This window comes from Mustelus asterias, chromosome 20 (assembly GCF_964213995.1).
Source record: "Mustelus asterias chromosome 20, sMusAst1.hap1.1, whole genome shotgun sequence".
NCBI lineage: Eukaryota > Metazoa > Chordata > Chondrichthyes > Carcharhiniformes > Triakidae > Mustelus > Mustelus asterias.
In genome coordinates, this window is record NC_135820.1 from 59,547,638 (window position 1) to 59,568,828 (window position 21,191).

Below are 21,191 nucleotides of genomic sequence, written 5' to 3' on the forward strand. Positions count from 1 at the left end.
CTTGGCATGCTGTGCCAGGATGACCCGACAGCACACGGACATTTTATGGATCTGGATGACTTTCTGGTAGCTTCCGGTTGATAACGTGACGATTTGCATTAGGGGGAATATCAGAAATTCTGGTTAATATAGCATTCTAGTTGGCAAAATGCTGAGAAATACAAAGTTTAGACAGATTCTATCTCCTATTTCTGTTCCCGCTGGTTGAGAGAGTGCAGCACTAAGGCGAAGGGCAAGTCTAAAAATTGGAGCCAGATCTTTCAGAGGTGAAACGGGAAAACAGATGTACACATGAAGGATGGTAGAATTTTGAAACTCTTCTGTAAAAGGCAATCAACGTAGATCAGTTGCTAATTTGAAATGAGATTGGTGGATTTTCATTCTCCAAAGGGTAATGGGACAAAGGTGGATAGGTGCAAATAGAATGCAGAATACCTGTGATTATAATAAATGGTGCAACACGTTTACGGACTCAGTGACCTACTCTTGTTCCTATGTTCAAAATAGCAATACCCTCCAAATGCGAATTATGATTTTCAAATGGGACAGGGAGTTAGGGGCTGTTTTTCCACTCAAAAGTTCTCAGTAAAATTTTAAATGATGTATCGCCCTTCAGTGGCTAATTATGTTCTATTCTTCGGACTTAAATTCTGAGCTCTACATATTAGTCCTAAGAGATTGAATGATGAATATGTTTCTAACCACTAATAAGGATTTAGTCATGTCTTGGCAACTTGGTATGATTTATATTCTTCTGCATCAGGCTCTTACAATAACATTTTTTGAACACCCGGAGATGTTTAAGTTCCAGATTTGGAACTACTGAATGCTGGGAAAGAATTATAAACCACAATATATTGGTGACTGTGCATTACAATGGATAAATGTATCACTTTAGACTCAAACTGTTTTGGTGGGGGGGGAGGAGAAGGCGAAAACAAATCGATACTATCACAATGATTCTGAGAACAGAGAAAATTCTATCAAAATGGAGATGCAAGGTTATGTTACTTAAAAGGAGATCTTGTAACATTTGGATTCCTTCATATAAACATCACGTGAGGGTTAGGATTAATGTGAGTAAAACTAGATTTTGCAATACTAAAATTACTGCAATTAACATTAGAAGCTAAACAGGAAAATGTGCTCGTTAAGCATAACCTTGCATCTCCACTCTGATGGGAAATATATATTGTTTCCCTTTGCCAGAATTATTATGGTAGCATCAATTATTTGTACTTCCCACTAACTATCCATCCCCCAACATAATTGGTGTTCACTCCGATATGAAATGAAAAAGGGAATATATTGTGTTCACAATGATGTAGTTAAATAGCACTTAGTTGTCATGGTAGCTGAATCTGAGAAATCCTAGATTATTCCATCTTCTGACAATTGTATTCTACCATTAGCTGCTATTAAGGTACGCTGCAGAGGGAAAAAAACCCAGTAAAATGGGGAAATAAGAGTCCTGGTCTGAATCGACCTTGCATACTTTAAAATGGAACACCAGTTAAACAGAGAAAGAAGAATACTGGACCAAATTGTGTTTTTTTTTTCTTCTGGGTGTTGTATTTGTGTGGTAGGTGTCAACTAAACTCTTAGACTGAGTTTGTCCATTTCAAATCACAGCACCCTGTAAATGCTGTGGTAAGTTTTAACTACTGACAGCTTCTTAGGCACTGAAATTGAATTATTACAATGTGGAGTCTGTGTGGAGTTTGCACATTCTCCTCGTGTCTGCGTGGGTTTTCTCCGGGTGCTCCGGTTTCCTCCCACAGTCCAAAGATGTGCGGGTTAGGTTGATTGGCCATTCTAAATTGCCCTTAGTGTCCTGAGATGTGTAGGTTAGAGGGATTAGTGGGCAACTATGTAGGGATATGGGGCTAGGGCCTGGGTGGGATTGTGGTCGGTGCAGACTCGATGGGCTAAATGGCCTCTTTCTGTACTGTAGGGTTTCTATGATCTATGATTCTATGGAGTCTCATTTCTTCAGGTTTTAATTGTTAAGAAATTTTAAAAATGTAAAACTTTTATTAAACTTGCCCTTTTGTCTCTTTTTTCCGGTTCTCTCTCAATCCGATCTCTCTTTCCCTCACTTTATTTCTCTTTCTGTACCTGATTTAACATTGAATTCACCCACTCCCACACTTCCATCTAAGTCCATGATCTATTAATTTCACAATCCTGTACTCTGATTGGTTTGATTTATTACTGTCACATGTATCAGGGTACAGAGAAACGTATTGTTCCTTGCGCGCTATACAGATGAAACATACCCTTTATAAAGTACATAGGGGAGAAGGAAAGGAGAGGGTGCAGAATATCGTGTTGTAGTTACTTTGATTTGATTTGTCATGTGCATTGGGATACAGTGAAAAGTATTGTTTCTTGTGTGCTATACAGACAAAACATACCTTTCATAGAGTACACAGGGTGCAGAATATAGTGTTGCAGTCCCACATAGAGTGAAAAGAAAGATCAGCTTAATTTATGATAGGACCATTCAAAAGTCTGATGGCAGCAGGGAAGAAGCGGTTCTTGAGTTAAGATTAGTTAAGAACCTTGGTCAAGTGCACTTGCTTGCCTTGTTCACTCAGGTCCCAGATAAGTTTTTGCCTCATTGTGAGGTTATCTTTTTGGACTTTCAGCAACTTTCCAGGTACAAAAATTCAAAATCTAAATCATGCAAGGGCACGGCAGACATCGTTAGATGCCACGCTCTCACAAATCATTGTGCCGTAGAATTTCTGAACTGGTGTCTCCAGCACCTGAAGAAGGGGCTTAAGGCTCCGAAAGCTTGTGTGGCTTTTGCTACCAAATAAACCTGTTGGACTTCAACCTGGTGTTGTTAAACTTCTTACTGTCTCTCCAGCACAGACAGGGGCGGCACGGTGGCACAGTGGTTAGCACTGCTGCCTCACAGCGCCAGGGACTCTGGTTCAATTCCTGGCTTGGGTCACTGTCTGTGCGGAGTCTGCATGTTCTCCCCGTGGCTGTGTGGGTTTCCTCCAGGTGCTCTGGTTTCCACCCACTGTCCGAAAGACATGCTAGTTAGGTGCATTGGCCATGCTAAATTCTCCCCCAGTGTACCCGAACAGGGTGCCGGAGTGTGGCGACTAGGATAACTTCATTGCAGTGTTAATGTAAGCTTATTTGTGACGAATAAATAAACTTTACTTTTAGACAGAGCTTTGCTGGATGGCCACAGCAATTGAAATGAGGACTGGGTAAACTGCTATTTAAATGCAAAGCTTTTTTCCCTTTTATTTTTCTACTCAATACTAGCTGAAAGTTCCCAAATATCAATGCGTTTCTGTGAAAAAATGAATATGATCTCTCTTTAGGAGGGTTATTTCTCATGAGAAGGGTCTTGAGACAGTACATGGATTACACATTTCCATCTGAATCACAGCATTTTCATTCCCGGGGGCAAACATACAGCTGTGTCCCGAGGTCAGTCTGATAAAGGAAACTGTGGTTTATGGAGTTGAAGGGTTGTAATGGTGTGGCTCAGTTACATCAGCCAACATCTGCGTGTCAGTGTTGAGCAGCTCAGATATTAGAAAGAAAAAAGGAGGGGGGGGGGGGGGGGGGAGGAGGAGGCAATTCCATGAATTGAGCTGCCAAAATCAGTGATTCCCTTAAAGTCAACTATTAGGCTAGATGTGCAAAAGCTTTGGAATTTTAGATTTGAACTTGGATCCTGAACATGGACTGATTGTTGCCACAGGTACTGCGATCAACAATTGTCAAGACCGCCTGTAATATTCAAGTTATTTAAGTTGTTCCAACATTCCATAGCACGTTGCTGCAAAATTGTGATGGTCTGACAAAGATGGGGCCAGATCTTTCTCTCAAATGAATGGAGGGGCCAATGGTGCTCACCAACATTGATGCACAAATGATACGGCCACTTCACTCGGGGGACAGATGCATGGTTAATCATGAATGTCCAAAAGTTGCGGTCCAAGTACCACTGCTTCACCATTGGCAACAGAAAAATGTCACCTCACTGCCTGCCTCACGATTGAAATGCTTTGAATGGTGTGGAGTTACTGCGTTTCTGTGGTTTTGGACTCACCGCAGAAAGTGAAGACCCGACATTTCAAGTCTAAGCTTCCTAATGATATGATGACTGTTAATAACTGCCATTAACCTGCCTGACATTCAAAAATTAATTAGTACAAGGATGGACTCTGATTTTATGAGGTGGAGATTTTAAAAATGTTAAACTTAAAACGTGACTTTTTAAAAAGACTTTTCCTTTGTCTCTTTTTTTCATTCCCATAATCCAATTTTTCCCTCTTTTTATTTCTCTTTGTCTCTGATTTGACATTGAATTCGCCCACTCTCATCGACACCACGATCTTTCAATTTGATTGCTTAAGGAGAGAAGCAGCTCCCCTCGCTGCACCATTATCCGCTCAAATTTTCTGGAATTTGCCACGCAAAAATGTAAAAAAACCTAAATGTGTAGGGCAAGTCTAACAAATAGCAGATATCATTACGTTTGCTTCGACGGTACAATCTGGGCCATGGAAACAGTATATCATTGTCACTGTCAGTAAGTGCAGTCCTGAGTTTTGATGAAAGGCTACCAACCTGAAAAACTAACTCCGTTTCTCTCTTCACAAACGGTTCCTGAGCTGCTTCGAGTATTTCCAGCATTTTGTGTTCCTATTTTTGATTTCCAACATCCACAATGTTTCACTCTCATATTTAAAGCTTAGTCTGTTAAACGGGGACAATGGAGCTACCAGAGCAGAATATTCTCACAAATCATGTGTCACAAATTTAACTGAGTTTTTTTGAAGGGGTGACCAAGAAGGTAGATGAGGGCAGTGCAGTCGACGTTGTCTACATGGACTTTAGCAAGACCTTTGACAAGGTCCCGCATGGTAGCTTGTTGCATAAAGTTAAATCTCATGGGATCCAGGGTGAGGTAGCCGATTGGATACAAAATTGGCTTGACAGCAGAAGACAGAGGGTGGTTGTAGAGGGTTGTTTTTCAAACTGGAGGCCTGTGACCAGCAGTGTGCCTCAGAGATTGGTCTTGGGTCCACTGTTATTTGTAATTTATATTATTGATTTGGCTGAGAATTTAGGAGACATGGTTAGTAAGTTTGAAGATGACACCAAGATTGGTGGCATAGTGGACAGTGAAGGTTATCTAGGATTGCAGCAGGATCTTGATCAATTGGGCTAGTGGGCTGATGAATGGCAGAAGGAGTTTAGAACAAAGAGCAAAGAAAATTACAGCACAGGAACAGGCCCTTCGGCCCTCCAAGCCTGCACTGACCATGCTGCCTAACTTAACTAAAACCCCCTACACTTCCGAGGACCATATCCCTCTATTCCCATCTCATTCATGTACTTGTCAAGACGCCCCTTAAAAGTCACTACCTTATCCGCTTCCAGTACCTCCCCCGGCATTAATTTAGATAAATGCGAGGTAATGCATTTTGGTCGATCGAACCAGGACCGGACTTACTCAGTTAATGGTAGGGCGTTGGGGAGAGTTATAGAACAAAGAGATCTAAGGGTACAGGTTCGTAGCTCTTTGAAAGTGGAGTCACAGGTGGACAGGGTGGTAAAGAAAGCATTCGGCATGCTTGGTTTCATTGGTCAGAACACGGAATACAGGAGTTGGGATGTCTTGTTGAAGTTATACAAGACATTGGTAAGGCCACACTTGGAATACTGTGTGCAATTCTGGTCACCCTATTATAGAAAGGATATTATTAAACTAGAAAGAGTGCAGAAAAGATTTACTAGGATGCTGCCGGGACTTGATGGTTTGAGTTATAAGGAGTGGCTGGACAGACTGGGACTTTTTTCCCTAGAGCGTACGAGGCTTAGGGGCGATCTTATAGAGGTCTATTAAATAATGAGGGGCATAGATCAGCTAGATAGTCAATATCTTTTCCCAAAGGTAGGGGAGTCTAAAACTAGAGGGCATAGGTTTACGGTGAGAGGGGAGAGATACCAAAGGGTTCAGAGGGGCAATTTTTTCACACGGAGGGTGTTGAGTGTCTGGAACAAGCTGCCAGAGGTAATAGTAGAGGTGGGTACAATTTTGTCTTTTTAAAAAGCATTTAGACAGTTACATGGGTAAGATAGGTATAGAGAGATATGGGCCAAATGCGGGCAATTGGGACTAGCTTAATGGTAAAAACTGGGCAGCATGGACAAGTTGGGCCGAAGGGCCCATTTCCATGTTGTAAACCTCTGTGACTCTACAACTCTCATTTGCATTTGAAGACGATTACAAATGACTGAACAATTTAATTCAGAACTTTATGCAAATAAAAAATGAGATTCTACTAAATATACTTTACCCTCAAAGCTACACTAACATTATCTCAGAACTGATTTATTCATAGAAATTACTCTTTCCAAAATGAGTGAATGGTATTTAATGGGGTGATATGACATTTCTCCTCTTGTTATTTTAACACAGATGATAATGACCTGTACGTTTTAAGTGAGTTAATGTTGTGCAAAAATGCATGCCAATGGAATCTTGTGCAAGCATATTACATATTCCTCCCTCCAATAAAATCAGGAAAAGTGGTTCCTTGGCCACAGATATTTGTAGAGTCATTGAAAGGAATTAATGGCTTGCCGGGTGAATCTACATTAAAGGTTTATTTTTAAAACAAACTGAAATACTGATTCAGACTTCAAAAATAGCCTCAAAATACAGAAAATTAAAAGCATATTGTTGAACAAAACACAAAAGCGTGCAGATGTTACTGGACTTATAATAGTGAGCACAACTTCAAATCAGTTTGAGAAATTGGATTCAGTTTTAAAGATTTGCAAATAGAACACCAGCAAAGGTGAAACCGTCAGACAGTCAAATGTTACAGACAGGAGGGAGGCTAATTTAAACAGTACTAACTTCTCTCACCACCCGCCTGTAAACTGAAAGGTGTTTTTGACACGTTTCCCTCTTTAGAAGTGGTGGCACATTGCCCAACCTCTCAGCTTTGGTGCGATCCAATTTTTGCATTAATAACCCCACAGCAAACTTGAAATAGGATGAACTCAAAAGATGAATTTATTTGCACACACTCAAAATGTGGGGAAAAAAAGGATCTGCAATGCCTCCCTCACATTCAGGTAGTAAAGAGAGAGGGATAGAGAAAGAATAGATTTACGGTCCAGAAACCACAGGGAAATATGGTTTCACATGGGTTACAGAGTCCAGAATCAAAGTCCAGGTATTGCTACATGGTGGTCAGTGGGCTGAAACCCAATGCCGAATAATTTACTTTTCTGGTGGTGTCGACTCCACATGCTGAGATAGTGTTGCAGAGATGAATCGTCGATGATTTCCAGCACAGCAGTGTAGATGGGGCCAGATGTTCCACCTGGGCAGAGCTCCTTGTCTAGTGAGGCTGCTAGTTAGATGGTAAAGAGCAAGCTGAGTTATGCAGTTCAGCAAGGCAATGTTACTTTTTCCACAAGCCAGAGGTCCATGTCACATGACTTCCAGCTCTCCACCAGTTCTTTCATAAAGGATGCAAAATCCATCGTCTGAATCCTAAAGACTGTCAAGTGTCTCCACCATTAGGAATTGACAGACAGGTTGTGGGGCCTTTGTCCTAGCAGATGATCCATCTCCTTCTGGCTCGGTCTTTCTTGGTTTAATAACTTGCCATTCCTCAGACTCTTTGACGATGTAGGGCATTTCCCTCACTACTTTTTTCCGTGCTCTGGGACCACTCTGGTTTCTGTGTAATTCTGAGATATTCTGAGAATCTTGGCCCTTCCTGGTCCTCTTTTAATTTCACTGCCTGACTTCAACCTTGTTACATTCAAGCAGCCCTCTTTCAATGGCTACGAGTTTAATTTCACCCATTTGGGCCTCTAAACATTCCCCAGCCTCTACACTCCTGCAGATTCCTGCTGGCTGATGTTGGCCTCTTTCTTTTGTTAGCTAACACTTTGGTGCCAGCCAAATTGTTTCCAAGGAGGAAATGCCTCTGGTAGATCAGGGACAATTCCTATTGTGACAAGGCCTGAAAAAAAGTCACACTCAAGGTGGACCCTATGGAGGGGTGCAAATACATATCATCCTTCCACTCCACTAATCAGGGCTTTGGCCCTCAAGGAGGACTGGGTATAGGAGGAGGGTGGTAGATTTAGGTTTCTCTCCTGGAGCAGTACAATGGACTTGCTCACATTTTAGGGTAAGGGTGTGTGTGGTGGAACACTGCTCCTGGAAGGACAAAACTCCGTAGGTTCTCTGGGAGGTTGTCTGGTTCGGACATATATAGTGCTATGCCCTCCAAAAGTTTCTATTGTGTGTCTTGGCCTGCTCTGTCACACTGCCTCTCTGGAGTGTCTTTCAGGAGATTACTCATGTGGAGCCATATTAGACCTATCGTTTTCCCTCTTAATTTCTAGTACTGAGGCCTGGAATGGGCGATTTTATTACAGTGGGAATACACCAGCCTCAGACTGTTCTTTTGGGCTGCAGGACTCCTCACACCTTCCTTTGTGTTTTCTTTTCTGGGTTGGCGGGGTGGGGGGGGCGGTGTTTCCTATCTAGATCGCTTTATCTTTTCAATGTTCATGAGAATGTTTAGACAGGGTCTGCCAGAGTTTCCAGGCCCATGGGCGAGATTGTAGTTGCCTGCTGTGACTGTTGAACCCTGGCTATGAGGATTCTCTGCTCCACTCTGTGCATCTGCAGATTGGATGGTAAGCAAGCAATTCTTTAATTCCTCCAACAATACCAATTTATGCAACCTCCACCGCACACCACTTCCCACCCTAACACCGCCTCTCGCATTGCTGCATGGGATCTTTAGTGACCTTACCCATTTCAACTTAAGGTAGGTTTGCATGGGGTTCTTGCAAATGTTCCGGAATTGCTGGTGGTATGCCTCCAGGACTAACTGGTAGACACTTAGGGTGGCAGGCCTGGTGAGCTCATAATTCAAGGATACATCAGGAGTCAATACCGAGTCGACCTCTTGGGCTCTTCCTGACAGCTGCCTTTGAATTACAAAGGTTCAGATATCTGATGGCCATTTTAGCTGCCCTGCTTTCTCAAAAGTGGCAAAACAAAAACCCATACCATCCTCTTCGAGCCTGGGCATGAATCGAGCATGCTTGAGGGCCCCAGAATGTGGGTCAGGGTTAGGGAGATAGGGGATGCTACGGAGAGAGACATTTTCCATTGCAGTTTTCAGTTGTTTGGTCTCGGTCTCTCCATTTCCAATTTTTGGAGCTGGAATTCTTCTCTCTCCCTTTCTCTCTCTCGTGCCCTCGCTCTCTCTCTTTCTTTCACTTTCTTGAAATTCTTGCTGCATTCTGACCTTTTCCAGCTCGGATTTACCGAGGGGAGGGGATTCAGATTGAGCACTTTATCTAACTGCACTAAGATCCAAATGTTCTACCAACAACTGAATCAGTTTCCTTCACTTTACTGGGTAACTTTAGCTGTACCCCCCCCTAGTTACAGCTTTCAGCTGCTCTGTGCAAAGGGATGCTAATGTTCTGCCATTCAGATCTCCTTGCTTGGCCCATATCCGGGCATCAAAAGTTGCCATTTTCTTAGTGTTAGGGAAAAGGAATTTGCTGCGCTAAGTTACTTGTGCTTTAGAATTTGTTCCAGTCACCGAGTTTTAATTTTTGATTTCCAATCAGCTCTTTTATATCAGATTTGGCCCGTGTCCTATTTGGACTCCAGTCAATTCAAATGGGTGTTCCCGGATTTCTGTTACAGACAGGCGTGGGCTTAATTTAAACAACCTTAATTTCTCCTCTTGCCACTCGTCCATAAACAGAAAGGTGTTTATGATTGGTTTCCCCCTTTGTAAGTATTTGCAAAACGCTCAGTTTTGGTGCGACCCAATTTCTTTTATTAATTGTCCTACAATAAACTCAAGATAGGATAAACTCAAGGGGTTAATTTATTTGCACACACTCAAAACGCGAAAAGAGGGTTCGCAACATCCCCCTTGTATTCAGATTGTAAAGAAAGGGAATGAAAAAAAGGGAAGATTTACAGCACAGAGAAAGGAAATATGGTTTCCTGCGGATTCCAAAGTCCAGAATCAAAGTCCAATGAGGTATTCCTTCACCGAGGTCGATGGACTGAAAACCGATGCTGGATAATTCATTTTTCTGGTGGCGTTGACTCCATATGATGAGGTAGCATGTAGAGATACATCATCTTGTAGGTGATGGGACCAAACTTCCAGCAGATGCAATGTAGATGGGGTCCAAGTGTTCCACCTGAGTAGAGCTCCTTGTCTGTGAGGCTACTAGTTAGATAGTATACAACAGGCCGAGTTATGCAGTTCAGCAAGGTGATATTATTTGTTCCACAAGCTGGAAGTCCATGTCATGTGGCTATCACCACTGCATCCTCTGGGTTCCAAGACTGTTAAATGTCTCAGCCGTTCCGAATTGAAAGGACGGTTGCAGGGCCTTGTCTTACAGATGGTCCATCTCCTTCTGCCCAGCTGGAGTTATTAATTGCAGATGGCTTTTCTTTCGCTCTCTTTGAAATTGGAATGTAGAGTCCCCACAGGTGGACATTAGTAGCTCCTTCGAGATAACAAGGCGCACGTTTTTTTCCAAGACTGCCAAGTAGCTTCTTTTCATAGAATCATACTATCCTTACAGTGTAGAAGGAGGCCATTGACCCATCGAGCCTGCACTGACAACAATCCCACCCAGGCCCTATCCCTGGAACCCCATGTATTTACCCTGCTAGCCCTCCTGACCCTGAGGGGCAATTTAGCATGGCCAATCAACCTAATCCACACAACTTTGGAGTGTGGAAGGAAACGGAGTACCCGGAGGAAATCCATGCAGACACAGGGAAAACGTGTAAACTCCACACAGACAGTGACCTGAGTCGGGAATTGAACCCGGGTCCGTGGCACTATGAGGGTGCAGTGCTAGCCAGTGTGCTGCCCCTACAATCTAAAGTGGGGCTCACAGACAGAAATAAGTTCAGCCATTTTAAAGGTCTCAGTTCAATTTTATCCATATTTAATTTATATATACAGTTTGTGGTGTAGTACCTCACATGGTATAAGAATTCAACTGGATGACTTGCACTTCAGAAAAGGAAACCTACCAGTCTGGCAGATACACAACTCTATGCCTACACTGTCAATTCTTACCTCGCCTCTGTAGTGGTCGAGTAAGACACTGCATTAAACTAGAACAATTAGGGATACACAATATGCCCTGACACTGATGGCCACATCTCGAGAACACACACACAATCAATTGCGGGCTCCCCCTTCACTGCCTGCTCTCCCTTGTGCCTGTAAATTCCACCCCCAACCCTCGCCGGCAGAAATCTTACGCCTGTGTCGCCGATCTCTCTGATGGCAAACACAGGCTGCAAATCACCCCCAGAGAATCCACTGAGCCACTTACAGCTCAGTGGATAATACATTGGCCTCTGAGCCAGAAGATTCTGGCTCAAGTCCCACTCTGGGCACAAAAATCAAGGCTGACAATCCACTCCAGTACTCAGGGAGTGCTTCACTATTGACAGTGCCATCTTTTGGATGCAATGTTAAGACCGAGGCCCCATCTGCCTGCTTGGGTGGATGGTAAAGATCCAACAGCACTACTTCAATAAGAGGAGTTATCCCCGGTTTTGTGGCTAATATTTATCCCTCAATCAACATCACAAAAAAGATTATCACACTGTTGATTGTAGAAGTTCTGATATTTTACCTCAGGCAAAATCTACTGCCTCTTCAGGCAGGTTCGGAGGTGGGGAGGAGAGGTGTGGGCTGTGAGGTCAGGCAGAAAGGTGTGGAGTGGAGATCCTGGCACCTTTATATCTCCTTTTGATTAACTGAGGGTGGGAAGGGAAATGCTCTTCCCCAGGTTTGAGCTTGGTGTCTCTACCAATGCTAACCACACCTGTTCAAACATGAAGTACTATAATGTGAAGTGTAATATTGGAATCATCTAGGGAGTAATTTTCCAAGTTTACACTGAAGCACAAGCACAGCATTGTCTTGCTGGCTCTGCACATCAGGACACACAACGTTCAAAAAGCTACAAAGCAAATTTCCTGATTCTTCCACGCTGAACAGTACACAAAGCACACTTTAACCATTAACAAAAATGAAATCCTACACAGATGCCAGAATCATTTTGACAATCTAACAAACTGTAAATGCAGCACCATAAATAAAACTGCTAGTCAATATTCTATGCATGAAAATGTGGACAGGCCACCCCATGTTAAAAGAAAACTAACAAGCTTTTCAAGGTGATGAAGTAGTCCTGACCCTGAATGCATACCAGCAGAGATTCCAAAATATAGGAAATGCATTCTAATTAAGCAGCTTCACTCACTATTTCAGTTAATCTGTTTCGAACATGTCACATAGGTGTGATTCCAACTGACCTCTACCTAACTTTACCAAGTCACCATGTTACAAACTCTGACAGGCTTCAGTTGTGTCAACTCAGATCCATCAAACGTGAAAATGGCAGGGCTGTGTTACTCATTACAAAATGCTTCAATGTGAAAAAGCAAACAATGTTGTGATAATGTTAGTCTAAGCACTGTCAAATTAACAATTTAGGCTTTGGAATCAGGAACACAATTTCTAAATTTGAGAATGACAGGAAAATCAAGAGTGATTGTCAACATTGAGGAGGACTGCAAGATGACATTGATAAACTTGCAGCTTCACGCATATGGATCCCATGTTATGCTTGGGATGCGTGCCATCATACATTCAATACCGCCATCTGCTCACTACAGCTTTGCTTTCATAAATATGCTCACATAAAATGACATAGAATATACCAAACCGAAATAGGCCATGTGGTCTAACCCGTGCTAATTATATCAATTGAAGTTAAATATTGGTTGAAGGCATTGATTAGATAGTTAACTGAGTACATATAAAGAGACACCATTATTAGGTCCAGGCAGCAGGGGATGGAGGGGGTTGTCTGGCCTGACAATCTGCATTCTACTGTGGCTATATTTGCAACCAGTTGTCCCTGGAGAGAGAGCATGCAGTATCCGCTGGCACCACTGAGACCTTTCGTGCCCAGTGGGCATCATGGGGATTGGGGTGTTTAATCGAGCCCTTTAGTCACATTTTGGTTTAACATTTTAAGTTTCCTTTGTGATTTGCTTTTTGTCTGATCCCTTTAAGGAGCTACTCTTTTAATTTGTCCCTCAGTTTGTTAATGGTTACTCAATAGAGTATAAAGAGACGCTATTAACAGACCCAGGCAACAGACGGTGGAGGGGATCATCCAACTGACTGTCTGCACTCCTCCGCGGCTATGTTTGCGGCTGGGTGGCTCTGGAGAAGGAGCACACGGTGTCCACTGGTACACTTGAGACCTTCCGTGACTGGTGAGTACTGCAGGGGCTGGAGTATATCATCATCATTCCCTGCCCCTCCACCCCACAGGAACACCGCTTTAATTTGATGTGTTAAGTGACTTTTTAAAGTTTTGATTTAGTTACAGTGCCCCACCAGGGGCTATCACCCACTTGGTAGTTTTTTTTTTCAGTACAGTTGTTTAAAAAGAGCATATATAGGGACACCATCTGAACTGATCCCCCTTTAGGATGGAATTTCACATAGGCCCCAAGTCCCTCTCGGGAACATTGGCACCGTGATTTCAGCCATCTTGCTGAAAGTATACCCCCACACCACACACCCTGCCAGATCTTCTTGCACAATGGCACCCGAGTCTGCAACCAGCCTTCATCTACACTGGTATTCTGTCATGTTCGGATATGATCTTGAGGTTGATATACTCTTATCTTGGGCTAATATCTTACGGTCTTCCCCACTGCCTCTAACTCCTGCCCTTGTCCCCCATCTCTAGCTGCACCTTGCTCCTGCTCACGTGCCTCTTTGACCTGTATATGGAATGGCGTCATCTCCCTTTCCACATTGTTTGGCACACTGCGCACTCATCCCTTTATCTGGCACACCATCCTTCCTCCTACCTGGATGCCAAAGTCAGGAGAGCCAATGAGGTATGGCTTTCCAAGGTCACAGGACGCCCCTTCCTCCAATTCCCTTGGGTATCAGCCACACGCCTGCATTTATCCCAGTGGACTTTTTTTTGGAAAGTGCAAAAAATGAATGTGCAGAGGTTTTAAGTTAGCAGAAGGTCTTTGCCTGGGAAAGGGCAAAAAAATTGAAGTTCAAATACAGATGCGTAGGTGACACACAAGGGAGTTGGAGGGTGGTCACATGAGTCAGGCACCGATGAAAATTGCTTCTGGTTGTAGTCAGTTGCACTTCTAAATGTCCCGCCAGTTACTTAAAATGCAGGTGCATGGAAATAATCCAAGCCTTCCCCACTGATGAAAACAGCCCGTGCCGGATATGTGGGCAGAACATTCAGATCCGTGGCACCATTCTGGATAAGGCACATTCTCCACAAATCCCTAAAAATCCAGGGCCAGGGGTGTGTGTTGCCATTGTGGGGAAGAGCAAAACTGAAGGCGATGTAAAATAGTCACTGAGAAATCAATTAGGGAATTCAGAGAGTGGTGACAATGTGGAATTGTTAAGGTCAATGGAATAGATGCACTTAGGAGAATCTAAACAAACATGAGAGAGAAGGAAATGAAGGGCAAAGCTGATAAGACTTAGACAAGGAAGGATTGGAGGAGACTTGAGTTGAGAATGCCTGCCAGCGTGGACTGCTTAGGCCTAATGGTCTAATTCTGTGCTGCCTATTATATGTAATTCTATGCAAAGATGCCCAAGAAAGAATAGCTCTACTGAGCATATAGTGGCACTTAAGTGGATAATGACACACTTTCTAAGTCACACCCATATACACATAACTGTTAGTCTTCGAGTGTCCTTTTTAGTTACGCTCAACTCTCTCATTAGCATCCATAACAACTCATTTGATTTTTAAAAAGACCCATTAGAAACAATCATGACAATCTTCAGTAGTATATACTTAACATTCATAATTATGTTCAGCTGAACAAATCTTTGAATGTGCTTTTGATCAGTGAAACAATTGGCATGATATTTTATTGTGTCCAACCTTGCTAATGTCCTGTTATCATAGTAAAGTCTCTGGTGCTTAATAAAAGCTAGGACGCAAATGTACTTTAATACCCCTTAGATAGTGATGAGAGCACACTAGCCTTTGGACAACAGATGTAGTGAGGATAACTGTGGACTGTTGCTGACACAACAGAGCTGCCTCAAACATTGTTTTCAATTTCTGCTTACCTGTGCAATTCGACTTTTCAGTTCCAACTTTTCAATCTCCCAGGCTGATTTGGCATTTGCGAACTGGAGTTGAAGATCATTTGTTCGCCTCCTTTCCTCCTTCAACTCTGTGCAAAGGTCCTTTACAATCATTTTAATGTCTCCCACAACTCTACTGTATTCACTTGACTGGAAAATATAGAACAAGCTTAAAATGTTATTCCTGTCAAAAAAAACAAAAACATGTTTGCTATAACGGACATGATCTTGACACAACTGACCATCAATTCTCAAACCTAATGAAACTGAAATGTCAGTAACATTTTAGTTTAACAATTGTTAACAATAGTAACAGCATTAGATGAAGGAAGTTGCTAAAAAGAAAAGGAAGGATGTGAGTCTATCAAGATAGAAATTGTATTTTCTCACATAAATGTCTGGCCACGGGAGAAGTGATGTGGCGATGCTTCGACGGGGGAAGTGCTAGAGGACTGGAGGACGGCTAATGTGGGTCCACTTTTCAACAAGGGTGGTACAGATGACCAGGGAATTACAGACCAGTGAATCTCACCTCAGTGGTACAGAAACTATTGGAGAAAATTCTGAAGGAAAAATTAATCTCCACTTGGAAAGGCATCGGTTGATTCAGAGTAATCAGCATGACTTTGTCAGAGGGAAGTAATGCCCCACAAATTTGATAGAATTTTTGGAAAAAGTGTTTGAGTGTGTGGATGAGGGAAATTCAGTTGATGTAATTTATAGGGACATTAGCAAAGCCTTTGACAAGCTCCCACATGGGAGACTGAGAAGGTTGAAGCACATGGAATTCAGGGAAACTTGACAAGATGGATCCGAAACTGGCTTAGTAATAGGGCACAAAGCGTGGCGGTAGGAAGCTGTTTGAGTGACTTGTGGCCAAGTGGCCCACGTCCTGAACAGCTAGAACAGATACAGACTATATGACTGGCTATTGGATCCACCTGAAAAAAAAGCAATGTTAAAATTACTAAGCAGTGCTTGTGATAGGTACAACAGCAGATGGGATGAACAGACTGACTCCCACAGGAATTGATGACTAGACTCCTGCTGTTTCTAATCCATGCAAGTCATTTGGATTCCAAAATTAAATGCAAGTTTGCTGACAATGTGAAAAGAGGAAGACGCAGCGGCGAAAGACATACAAAATAATTTAGACTGATTAAATTAAGTAGCCAAAATTTATCATCCCATCAAAGATCACACGAAAGAGGTCACATGAATTTTTTTATTCTTTTGTGGGATGCGAGTGTCACTGGCAAAGCCAGTATGTGTTGCCCATCCCTAATTTCCCTTGAATAGCTTGCTAGGTTATTTCAGAGGGCAGTTAAGCTGTGGATCTGGAGTTACAAGTGAGCCAGACCGGGTAAAGACAATAGATGTCCTTCCACCATTACTTTGACTAGCTTTCAATTCCAGATAAAGCTAAGCATTGTCAGAACTCCAGTTTGACCTTGCACAATATTTTTGTTTAACTATCACACTATTAAAAATGAACTATCATAATAATAGCCTGTACTTTAAACACAATTTATACAAACTACTGTTACTTATTTAAAAAAACCATGAGTTAAACTCTCTTGAGTAGAGCCTTTAATGGAGATGAACCCTTTACTTTAATAGAACATAGTTTTAGCAATTAATTTTGGATAGTATGGCCACAGAAAAGAACATTACTTTTCATTGCTGTAATTGCTTATAAAATATTGGCGTACCTGCTTCGAACATGATGTAGGAACAGATTTCCCCACTGGAACACTCAAAGCCTCCTCAAAGGTTTTCTGAGACTGATCATCTGTGGTCACTGTCTTATTGTCCACTTGGCGAGGGGTCAGCTCTTCTTCTTCAATCAGCAAATATAAATCTTTCACACTATTCACCTGTCAAATGCATTAAAGCACATGGACTGTTTGACTGAAATTAACAGAAATGAAGCACACAGCAAGTAACTCCTGTGCTACACTAGTGCCAGGCAATGATCATCTCCAAGAAGAGAGAATCTAACCAACTGTCCTTGACATCCAATGGTGTTACAATCGTTGAATCCCCCGCTATCAACATCCTGGAGTTATCATTGACTTAACTGGACTTGCCAGCTCAGAGCCTGGGAATTCTGCAGCGAGTAACTCAGCGCCTGACTCCACAAAGCCTGCCCACTGTCTACAAGGCACAAATCAGGGGTGGAATGGAATACTCTCCACTTGCCCAGATGAGTGCAGCTCTGACAACACTCAAGAAGCTTGCCACCATCCAGGACATGTCCACCCATCAACTTAAACATTTACTCCCTCCACCAATGATGCACAGTGGCAGCAGTGTGTGCACCATCTTCAAGATGCACTGCAGCAATCCATCAAGGTTTCTTCGATAGTGAATTCCAACCTGCGACCTCTACCACCGAGAAGGACAAGGGTAGCAGATACATGGAAACACCACCACCTGCAGGTTTCCCTCCCAAGTCATATACCATCCTGATTTGGAACTTCATCACCAATCCTTTGCTGTCGCTAGGTCAAAATCCTACAACTCCCTCCCCAATAGTACTATGGGTGCACCTACACCACATGGACTGTAGCGGCTCAAGGTAGTGGTTCGTCATCACCTTCTCATGGGCAATAAGAATAAACAATAAAAGCTGGTCTAGATAGTGACGCCCACATCATGTGAACAAATTTTTGAAAAAATGTAGTGCATTGTTACACACTAATGGCTAATCTATTATGGTACACAAATATGCTAACTTTTTTAAAAATGGAGACTACAGTTTAAAAAAATTAAAACTTTCTTACTTTGTGCTCCTCTGTTTACTCTTGCCAAAAGCACAACTCAAAAATTTCAATGCATGTAATTATTCACACATTTTGATCTGAAATATGTGCACCATGTACACAGGACTTTTGTGGCATGCTTTCAGTGAGCAAGACTCCCCACTGGGAGCATGGTTGCAGAAGTAACCCGCTTTTAGCTTGGATAGGGACAGAATAGGAGCAGGTGTAGACCATTTGATTCCTCAAACCTGCTCTGCCATTCAATAAGATCACGGCTGATCTGATTGTGGCCTCACTTCCACTTTCCTGCTTGCCCTTCATAACCCTCGACTCCCCTGTCAATTAAAAATCTGACTAAACCACGCTTAAGTATATAGGATACAGTTTCCACTGCTCGCTGGGAAGGGAATGCCAAACACTAACGACCCTCAGAGGAGAAATCTTTCCTTACTTCCAACTAAAATGGGAGACACCTTATTTTGAAATTGTGCCTCCTAGCTCTGGATTTTCCCACGAGGGGAAACATCTGGGCATCCAGCCTGTCAAGTCCCCTCAGAATGTTATATGCTTCAATAAGACTACCTCTCATTCTTCTAAGCTGCAAGACTATGAGCCCAAGAGACGTGCTCTATGCACTGCCCTTGTAATCTACTCGAAGATTTACTTTGTATGCATATATCCTTACTAATCGGATGACTTGACTTGCATCAATATAAAATTCCATGTAGACTGCATCTATTTTAGAGGTGAAATTGTGCGCTGTTGAAATGGTTTGAGAGTTCAAGCGTAAGCACCTGGAAGAGTGAGCAGATTATTAGATTTAAAGAAATAATTTCAAATAATGCACCTCTAGTAAATCATCACCATCATTATCCATCTTTTTGCCACATTTCCAGTGTTTCAGGAACCATTTCAGCTTCATGTAGAGCAGGAAGAGGTTTTGTTTGAACTGATCAGCTTCCTTCACAAACAGGTTTTTCTCCTGGCTCCAGAATTTCTGCTCAAGTCTGCTCTGCAAATTCAGGCTCTGCAGCTCAAAATCTCTTCGTACAAGAGCTTTTTGTTGCTCCTCTTTAAGCTGTGGAAAGCAATTAAAGTACCAGTGAGAAACATAAAAGCCTTAATTTAGATTAACAGTGAACCAAACCATGCATGTCTCCTATCAGCAACTCGTATGTTTGTGTCGTGGTTCATTGCACACTCACCCTCGGCATAAAAACCAGCTGCTAAAACAGATATGCCCCATTAGTCTCATCAAATTCCATAGTGCTTGCTTAAGTACCTCAAGAAAAATAACATTAAAAAAGTCTTTCCAGTTCTTCCATTTGACCCTCAGATACGAGACTGGGTTTGCTAGTTTGGAGCTGTGAATGTGACATGTACCCCAAGGCTCTGTCAATGCCTCCATGTAACTAGGAAGTCAGCAAGACTGGCCCAAGGTGACTCATGCTCTCATTTCCCTGGCTTTTTCCCAGAAGGCAGACAGGCGCGCACACACACAAATTGTGCATTAATATGGCATTTCTTTTCCAATGATTTTCTTTTCGTTTCTCCTCATTGCTCAAATGGTGCCAGCAGCCCTGTGGTACCTCAGTCAAATGCTCATTCTTCGGAGGGGAGCTTCGACTGGGAATGATGGATAACAATCGTGAGTGGTAGTCCCTGATCAGGCTTGCTTTCTTTTTTCCAATTTAACACCCTTACTGCTTTCCAAACAGTTCATTCAGCAGAGACCAGATACTGAATCTTCCTCGCCCTGCAAAACTCCAGTCAATGCAAAATTATTTTACTCTGTATGCAGTAGAATCATAGAAGGAGGCCTTTTGACCCATCATACTTATGTTGGCTCTTTGATGGAATTATCCAATAGAACTCCCCCCATGCGCTGCTAATGTTCTCCTTCAAGGATATGCCAAATTTTCTTAATGAAAAGAGCAAAGCTGAGATTCTTTAGCTGCCAAAGATGAACGCGAGGGGATCTTATAAGGTATACTGTACAAAACACTGAGTGAAACAGGAATTACCAAGTAAGGTTTTAAAAAAATGATACAAAAAAAGCTACATACTGATAGATTGATTCCTGAGGAAATATAGGCTAAATGACATTATTTATCCATTATTATTTTTGCAATCTTTGTTTTTAAGTAGTGTTGAATAGTCCAAGCGCTGGTCACTGCCATTTGCAGAATTCCAGCTTCTACAGGAATTACAGAACATCAGTAGAAGTCCAATTTGACAAACAAAACATTTCATGTAAACAGAATTGAATCCAAGCAGGAGATCCTTGAATTGACCAATACTTTGCTCCAGTTCTTCAAAAGGTTCTCTATGCTGAATGCTGGGACAGCAATGACCGCTTCCCACAATCTCCAGCTTTCGCGCGCAGAACGAAGAGACAGAGACAGACAGATGGCAAACAGAGACACACGAACAGAGATAACTGATGTTGACAGTCAGCCGTGGGAAATGAAGTAGAGGCAGAAAAACCGCAAATCCGAATACAAAATGAGAGACAAATGCACTTTAACATGCACATGTTTGTCAGTCTTATCAGAGCCTCAATTCAGCCCATAGCTGCCAATAAGCCTGAAACATGGACAAAGCAGTGGATAGGTCTCTCTTTAAAGAGCAATCCTGCAAAATTCCCTGTAGAAAGAGATTTGGGACTTGAAAATGAAGCAAAATAGTAAAGTGTTCAATTTATGGCAGTGCCCTTTCCACAAGTGAATATCTTTGAAAATAACACCATGTTGAGTAGATGTTCCAATGATTAACAAGTGTCAAGTGCGTGACGACATTTTGCCTGAACAAGATTTATCCACTTTGTTTGGTTGCATGTTGTACATACATGATCAATTTAATTATTATTTACCCCAGAATTTGAACAGTGGCAATTTTTAAATGGTAACACTGTCATGCTACGTTTCATTTTAAAACTCAAATTCCATTTTATGTGAAATGAATTATTCTTTTGACATTGACCTGTGACACCTTCTGTTGAAATCTCACCGCCTCTTCATTCCGAAGTTCCCTTTCCTGAACAAGTTGCTCCTGCAGTCCTCGGATAGTCTCCTTGGCTTCGGATAAATCAAGTTGTAGTTCCTTGACCTGGTTTTAAATGAGGAATCATAGAATTAGGAGCGGCAACAGGGTCATGAGGAAATTT

At 42.3% G+C, this 21,191-nt stretch overlaps 1 protein-coding gene across 1 annotated transcript in view; it reads right to left on the bottom strand.

Moving 5' to 3' along the window:
- mtcl2 (microtubule crosslinking factor 2) overlaps positions 1-21,191 on the bottom strand; it is a 99,144-nt gene that overhangs the window by 20,248 nt on the left and 57,705 nt on the right. The window contains exons 7-10 of the mRNA XM_078236648.1: positions 21,008-21,133; positions 18,873-19,103; positions 16,973-17,137; positions 15,243-15,410 (exon numbers count right to left, since the gene is read on the bottom strand). Of these exons, the coding sequence (XP_078092774.1) occupies positions 15,243-15,410; positions 16,973-17,137; positions 18,873-19,103; positions 21,008-21,133 (690 nt within the window). The remainder of the gene's footprint in view (positions 1-15,242; positions 15,411-16,972; positions 17,138-18,872; positions 19,104-21,007; positions 21,134-21,191) is intronic.